Below are 8,349 nucleotides of genomic sequence, written 5' to 3'. Positions count from 1 at the left end.
ACAGAGCCAAGGTGTTTCCCGCTCCGCACCCCTCCCCAGGAGCAAGGGGCTTGGGGGTGCACAAGGAGTTAGGAGGTGACACAGCCAGGACAGCTGACCCCAAATGACCAAAGGGATATTCCAGACCATAAGGCACCATGCTCTGCATAGAGTGGGGAGAAGAAGAGTGGGATATTTGCAATGATGGCTTTGTCTTCCCAAGTACACATTAGGTGTGCTGAAGCCCTGTTGTCCTGGGGATGACTGAACACCTGCCTGCCCGTGGGAAGTTGTGAATTCTTTGGTTTGCTTTGCGTGTGCAGATTTTGCTTTCCCATAGTGGAAAATCTCAGAACTAAAGAATGCCCATAGAGGTTGTGGTCTCCCTCACTGAAGATATCCAAGAACCATCTGGATGTAATCTTGTGCCATGTGCTCTAGGATGACCCTGACTGGGAGATCAGACCAGAGGACCCACTGTGGTCCCTTCCAACCTTACCCACTCTGTGATTCTGTAAATTGTACAGGCAGCAAGCAGCATAAAATGAAATTATTTTATATGTAACGTGTCAAGCTGATACAGCAAATTACTTACTCAGTAAACTCACAACTCCATTTTGCAAGAATGATTTGTTCATTTCAGAACTCAACAAGTGTAAAACATTAAAGATATCTTAAAACTGAACTCCACTTCTATTATCTTTGAAATTTTTTTATACATTGTCTTAAGACATTTATTACTGTGAAGCACGTTGTATAATTTATTTGAATTCTCTACAGAACAATACAGTTAATTCCGTATCATCAGTAACTTTATACAGATACAGTATTGAAGCCATGTCATCTTTGCTTACTGTCAAGTACAAAACAGCTTATACAATCTAAAAAAAAGCTACAAACCACTCTTGTAGCATAATGTGTGTTGTGCCTGGTTAAAGTTTACAGCAGTGGTTTTTTGATCTTTCAAGACAACTAAACATGACACCATATGATAAATAGCTGTGCAAACTCAGACTTAAGAGGAAGATTTAACTACCTCCTTTTCCCAGAACTACTTTTCCCTGCTTTACTGCTGCTACCACCAGACTTGCTGGAAGATTTTGAAGAGAAAAGTCTTGTCATGAATTCAGACACATCGGGCAGCTCATGGTTGGAATTCAGCATGTTCATTGACTGCTCCATTTCCTGCATGAAAAGATCAGATAATCTTAATAGCTTTTAACAATTCAGGCTGTAACTAAGGCATCAGTTGAAAGACTGTATGAGAATGATACCAAATTTTCCCAAATACTGTTTTACTTTTTGTATTCCTCCAGGATACATATTGCTACATAGTTTTATGCAACCACAGCCAAAACCACCCAGCTACACACAGAAACATAAACCCCCCCAAACTAAAAGCAGCAATGCGTGGAAAATAGTAACCATGTCTTAAGCAGTCTTACAGGGCAATCATCTGATTAAAAAAAAAAATCTAAAAAATACACTCACTTTTCAGCACTAATTTTCTCCATATTAAAATTTAGGCTATTGCTTAGATATTCAGATGTGTGTTCTCACAGATGTCACACTTTTGTTTTTCAAAACAGTATCATTTATAGCAAATGAACAAATTTTTGATGCTGTTTGAAGGAATTAGATATTTTTATTGCCCTACTTTCTGACACCAAGCTACAAGAGTACTGCATCTGAGTTTTCAGGGAAAAAAGGATTTTTATATCTTTATCTATATCTATCTATCTATCTATCTATCTATATATATATATCTCTACACAAACTAGTATTGTGCTGATTCCAGAAGGCAAAAACAAGTAAATTTGAAAAACGTCATAGAACCTGCATATACTCCACAAGTTAACACTTAACAATTAAATACATGGTCATCTAGAGAATGTCATTACAATTTAGTTCTTAAAAACTTTTTCTTACTCTTTAAAGATAAGTTAAATTATAAGCAAAATTCTTCCAACTTAAAAATTTCTCCTTAAGAAGTCATATCAGTTATCTGATAAGAACTGAATCATCAGAAGTTTTGATGGTTTTACCATCAGAACAGGCTGTCTCTAAGCAGTGTCAGATCAGTGAAAAAAGTAAGGAATATGTGATTTTCTTTTTTTAAAATTCAGCTTCCAGAGTTGAAGTTGAACATGCCATGAACATTCATGGCATGTTCTTCAAACTAACTTCCAGCTTGGTTTAAAGAACATGCCATGAATACCTGGTATATCTTTGTATCTGTCTTTTTTAATCAAAATTATAGCCAAAAGAGCATTATACAGCTCTGGTAGGCTTTTTAAAGGTATCACTTATTAAAAAAAAAATTACTCAGACACCTATAAAGTACTACTGAAGACAGTGGTCATTCACAGAAAAAGGAGTTTTTAGTTAACCAAGCCTTCAAAAGCAGCCACCCATGACAGACAAATAATACTTGTAAAAATAAAAGATTTAGCAAACACCTTGAATCTCCATTTTGTCCTAGCCTTCTGCAATTCAGCATTTTGCATGATGAAAGGACAATAAATCATGTAATTTAATGATTACATTAAGACTCTGTATCATATACACTACTGTGACATCTGGATTTAACAGTGTAGTCAACTGTGGCTTAGGCTGAACCACAAGAGAACCCCACACCACACCCTTCTCAACACACTTGACATTTATTAAATGACTCATTGCTAAAACAGCAACACTGTATTAGCTGAATAAATTATGCCCATTAAGTTTTTTTTTTAAGTACAGGTCTGTTTTTATTACTTTTCTGTGCCCTGAAATCTCATTATCTTTGGTCTCCCCACATGCATCAATTGAATGTACTTACCCGCCTCATATCCGGATCACTGGTGTTGACAACTTTAGGCAAAAGCACAAATATCAGTAATGGAAGAACCATCATCATCACCTACAGAGAAAACAGGAAATACCTCTTCAGCTTAGTTGTTGCTCAAAACACTTTTAGGACCTACTAAAATAAAACAAAGCTCTACTAAACAGCCAAACTCTAGAACTACTGCATTCTGAAACAGTAAGCCAGCAACACTTGTCAGGAATGAAACCTGACAAGGGAGTATTGTGCTATAAACAATAGTTTTCAAAGTTGGACCAATAAGGCAAATGGTTGTTCTCTCTTACACCTGCTGTAATTACAATTTTGCAACATGTTGATCTCTGCACTACTAGAACAGCTGATATCACATTGTTAGAGACGACAGGCTGTTTTCAGAGGACATACATTAACAGTGGTATATAGGGGAGGAGATGTCAGAGCATAACTTCCCATTTGTAAGCAAGTAAAATCCAAGAAAACAATCCTCTCAGAAAAGCAAAGGAAAAATGCACATTTTTCCTCAATTGTTTTTATTCTTGGTATTCTGATGAATAGCTGCATTTGGATCCTTAGCATACTTGTAATACTTGTGTGTTGCCTGTACATACCATAGGGTTCATGAGGAAATCGGTCCATCCCCAAGATTCCCTCTTTATAAAGTACGAAGGTGGTCCAGAAGATTTCATCTGGAGTGGGTATGGCAGCCTGACAACTTCAGAGGGTTTGATGTAATTCACATATCTTGCTCTATTAGGAAAAACGTAAATAATTGAAAATATAAAACATAGAATCTTTGGCAAATAATAAAGAAGATTTAGGAAAATCCAAACAATTATTAATAAAAGACTATAAACAAAACCATCTGCTATGCAGTGTCAGCTAGGCTGCACTTTTGAAAAGCTAATTTCTCTCAGCAGCATACTAGATGGAATCAAAAGGAAAACATTTTTTGCTACCTTGTAAGAGATCAAGAAAAACTATGCTGTTTAGGGTCCAGCTTTGAACAGTCTCGTTTAACCAGTTTGGTCAGGACATCAACTACTTGCAAAGTTAATATGTTTTCCACAAGTGCATTACTCTGCATTTATCAATACTGAATCTCAGTCTTTGTTACTTCATGAGGTTTTTCCATAGCTCATCACTAGTATTCTTCATCTGGGCCTAATATTCAGATATTACTCGGTACTAACATCTTTGTCATTCTTGACCCATTTTTCATGATTTATAAATATTTATCCACTTTGAGCAACTCCAGGGATGACTTCTGTTCATAAATAATTTATTGCTTGTGAATTTTTCACCAAATACTCATCTATAGAATGTCTATAGAATCTATATCTATAGAATTCCCTCCTATCTTATGTCTTTTCTTCAAAACTTCAGATTTTCAAGTAGATCTTATCAAATACATCTGTCATCCACATGCTGTTTCCTCTTTCTAGTTATTACCATAAGTTTTTAAGGCAGCATATCCCTTAGAAATGCCCTGTTGGCATTTTCCCCAAGTATCATTGTTTTCGTGCATCTCTGACTCCCCCGCTGCATTCCTCATTAAAGTCTCTATCCCTTGGACTGGTAGAGATGCCAAGCCTCCTGCTACTTTCTTCTGCAGATGTACCCCAGCAATTTACTCAACATCAAATTCGTTACCTTACTAGTCCTTAGATACACAAACGGTGCTAAGGGTGAGGTTACACCCAATATTTTGTCTCTATCTTTGTACTTGTTACATATTAACTATTGCCAGTAAGACACTAACAAAGTATTAAAAAAAATTCAGTAAAGTTTGGAAAAACCTAAGCTCAAACAACCTGTTTTGAGCTTATTATAAGCTCAAACACTATTACATTATTACTATAACTATGTATTGCAATCATATTATAATATTATTATATTATATTAATTATTATTACAAACAGACTGCACTGTTTTCTGTGAGATTTTACTTTTTAACTCCCCTAAATATACTGCAGGAGCATTTACACTGATGCTTGTATTCCTAAAAGTTAAAATGCTAGGTGCATGCTTGAACAAAGAAAAATTACAACCAGCCTTTTAATTTAAATGAAATTTACCTTAATAGATAAGATTTTTCTATATTACTGAATAGTCTACAGTTACAGTCAAGAGTGGTTTGGCTACAACATAAAAACAAACCAACAATCCTACAGAAATTATGCAAACTGGCAACTGCTAGTATTAACCAGTATCTGTAACAAGTGTCCTATGGGGGTGCAACAGAAATACTTAAAAATCTTTTGTGCCAAGTCCTGACAGTACACTTATTAAAGAAATGGAAAAGGGAAGAAGGAAAAAAAAAAAAAATTGAAAAATAATAAAGCAGTTAACTAGCTTATGCCTAGAGTTTATTTCAGGATAGCTGCATAAAAAATAATAAAAGCAAGTAAGCAGATGGCCTTTCAAAGTCTCTTTTCTCTTATTTCAGGCCATAAATAGGAAGAAATATTTGGAATTTGAGAAACGTGCTTCTAGAAGTGATGTTAAAAGAAGCGGACGCACATAGTCTGAGATGGGGCATCAGAACTACAGCACAGCTTCCGTGGATTTCTGTACTGTGCTGTCAGGCACACATAACTCACCAATGCAGAGGCAAATCAGGAAAGGCTCACCTCATTTTGCCTTTTGAAGTTATGTCAACTCGAACAGGCTCAAATTTATGAGCAGGGGATATAACTTCCACTACGTAAGATCCTGAAGGTACATCATGAACCACAAAACTTCCATCTGTCCTAAAAGAAACAGTGAGTTCCACAACATTTCAGTATGCTCCAGAATATAAGACAGGGTGCTCTGCTGCTTTTTTTTTTTTTTTTTTTTAGGAAGCTGTGTCATTTTACATTACAAATGTTAATATAACCAAAATGACCAAAAGGAAAAGTTAAATCAGTCAGCACTCACAATATCAAGCCCTTTAATTCATCAATGCATGCTGCAACAGGAAATTCCCTGCTAGGTTAAAGATTCTGTTGTGCCCTCAAGGTGCTGTCTTGCTGGAGGAATAATTTAGCAGCCCAAATAAGATCTGAAATAAATTATACTTCATGTATTCAAGTGATGGCAGAAGTAACTTACACCTTCCTTTCTCCTTCTGAAATACATACAATGAAGTTTACTTTGCTTTAGTGCTTCTGCTGAAAGCAACCCCCCCCAGAATGACATCCTACATAGTGTGGGTTGGTACTAGGGACTATTTGCAATGCAAAAATAGCAATTTGTACCTTTGTTGCGAAATAGAGGTTCTTACTTCTAATTGCTCCCTTCAGGACCAGCCCACGCTGGAAAGCTCAATCACAGTAATAAGGAAACTAAGAGCTCTGAACACATACACAGAAGGGATTTTTAGACAGGTGGCATTTATTTTAATATATGAAACTCGAATATTCAATGAAAATATTAGTAAAAGGTTACTTGGAAGCTTCAACACTAGTAGCCTCTCTAAAATGCACAACACTTTAGGACCTACCACCTTTACGTGATGATTTGAATCCCTAAGAATGCTTACACTATTTTATATTGCAACTGTTTTAAGGATGTTTCCCTAGGAATTTCCTTTTAATTTCTTAAAGTTTGTTAAGTATTTGACAAATTTAGAGTTTCAATTAAGCATTTATAAATTTGTCAACCTGAGAGCAGTTATTACATCAGCTCCTAGATATGATGTCAGGCTCACATAACTTGTTTGTAGTGGCTTAGCAGGTGCTACACTGCCAGGATTCTACAGAGCAGAGTCTGTTGTGCTATCCTATTGACAGGACCCAAAGTCAAAGTTAAGTTTAACTCCAATGGCAGAGGGATTAATTAAAAATTACAAATATTTATGAGGGTATACCATAAATTCCATGTAATCTCATTTTTATACATATTTTAAAAGCAATGTATTATACTGTATAGAAAATCACAAAGAAGAATTTAGAATTTACTTCTACTCTTGAAATTATATTAGTTCAGTTCTTAATTCTGAGGATATTTTTATGTCTTAGATTCTCTATATCTTCTGCTTATCTGAATATATCCAGAACCACCCGAGTCTGAATGAGGTAATGATTCTTTACAGCTTCCAGCTACATTTTCATGATATGTGAAAGAATAAAGGCACGTTCCTTAAATTAGCTTTCACCAGTACAGTTAAAGTTTTTCACGGGTACTCAACACTGAACTACAACTGTAACTTCTACCATGACCAAACATATCTCCACATCGAGTAAATTCTTAGCCAAGGTGAGTTTCTTAAATAAGAAGTGGCAGAATTTGCAACAGAAGCTGAGAAGAAACACGGTCCTCCAGACAGTGCAAACGCGTTTGGGGTTTCTGTTTCGACTGTTGTTTTTTCGTTCGATGTTTGAATTAAAACTTCGTTCCTAAGATTTTGGCCAGCAACCTGAGTCATCAGTTCGGATACGGCTGAAGGCGGCTGAGGCCAAACCCTGCGGCACTGCGCGGCTGGCCGTGCCCAGCCCATTACAGGGCCGGGGCGCAGCGTTCACAGCACCGCTCGGGATTCTGCCATTCCACAGTCCCGCAGCCGTGCGCGGCCGACCGGGACAGGGCCGAGCCCTGCAGGAGCCGCCCCCGCCGCCCGCCATCTCAGGCTCGGGCCGGACCGGGCCAGGCCAGGCCTGCGAGCGGGCCCCAGGGCCCCGGGAGGCGCCGGCTCCCGCCCGGGCAGGGCCGCCCGAGCCCACGCTGTGCTCCGCCCCGCCCGCTGCTCACTTCAGGAAGCCGACGTGCTCCTCCCCGTCCACCAGCACCCGGGCCCCCGCGATCCAGTCCTGCGGCTTCACCCCGGGCACCACGGCCCGGCCCTCGATCTTAAACCGCTCCCCGGGGCCCGCGCCGCCCGACGGCTCCGCCGGCCCGAGGGGCTCCGAGCCGCGGGCGCCGCGGGGCAGCGGCACCGCCGAGAGCCAGAGCAGCGCCAGGCACAGGCTCCCACCCCGCGCCGCCATCGCCGCGCGCCGCCCGCCCCGCGCCTGCGCCGCGATGGCCCCGCCCCGCGTCCGGAGCGCGGCGAGCCGTGCGCATGCGCGTGCTCCTGCCGCGGGCCGGAGGGGGAAGGGAGAGGCGGGACGGCTCCTGCGGCTTCGGGTGTGAGTAAAACCAAAGGAGAGCTCGGCGCTGAAAGTGTGGAATGACCGAAATGTGAACCTGAAGAAAATGGATGTGTGAGAAGTACGCGTAGCTTTCTTGGTTATGGGTATATTTAAGGCATTGTGGTTTGAAATCTTAATAGTTATCATGAAAAGACTAATAAGCATTTTCTAGGGGGGAAAAAGTAAGCAAAAAAAAAATCTTACAAAAGATTAAAACTGGCCTAAAGCGTCATCTTTTAAAGGATTTATAGCGCTGCAGTTTGTTTGGTTAGTTAGGATAGAATGAAAATGTGTGACTGAGCAGGCAGGCACAGACTTGGGGAGAAACCACCAGGGCTGTCATACCTTCCCTGCCCCTAACTTCCCTTCCCAAAGCACGTCCTGTTATGTCACAGCTATTCACTGTCACGTCGTGGCTACACTTCCTTT

At 39.8% G+C, this 8,349-nt stretch overlaps 1 protein-coding gene across 1 annotated transcript; it reads right to left on the bottom strand.

Annotated features, from left to right (window-relative positions):
• Positions 1-712: 712 nt before the first annotated feature.
• Positions 713-7,791, bottom strand: EMC7 (ER membrane protein complex subunit 7). Its single transcript, XM_059849786.1, has 5 exons — positions 7,541-7,791; positions 5,440-5,559; positions 3,418-3,556; positions 2,804-2,884; positions 713-1,164 (listed from the first exon to the last, which is right to left on the bottom strand). Exons 1-5 carry the CDS (start codon positions 7,774-7,776, stop codon positions 1,012-1,014), a joined length of 729 nt encoding a protein of 242 aa, XP_059705769.1. The 5' UTR covers positions 7,777-7,791; the 3' UTR covers positions 713-1,011.
• Positions 7,792-8,349: the final 558 nt, after the last annotated feature.

The sequence above is a fragment of the Haemorhous mexicanus genome, chromosome 6 (genome assembly GCF_027477595.1).
Source record: "Haemorhous mexicanus isolate bHaeMex1 chromosome 6, bHaeMex1.pri, whole genome shotgun sequence".
Taxonomy (NCBI): domain Eukaryota; kingdom Metazoa; phylum Chordata; class Aves; order Passeriformes; family Fringillidae; genus Haemorhous; species Haemorhous mexicanus.
Note: the sequence above shows the minus strand (reverse complement) of the source record. Positions and strands in the feature narration are given on the sequence as shown.

Bases quoted from the DNA above. Each gene is read 5' to 3' on its own strand.
- EMC7 (XM_059849786.1), bottom strand. From the start codon at position 7,776: ATGGCGGCGCGGGGTGGGAGCCTGTGCCTGGCGCTGCTCTGGCTCTCG. The intron at 3,557-5,439 runs GTGAGCCTTTCC...TTTTCCTAATAG, and splicing joins ACTTCAAAAGGCAAAATGAG to AGCAAGATATGTGAATTACA. The intron at 1,165-2,803 runs GTAAGTACATTC...CTTTTCATGCAG, and splicing joins GTGATCCGGATATGAGGCGG to GAAATGGAGCAGTCAATGAA.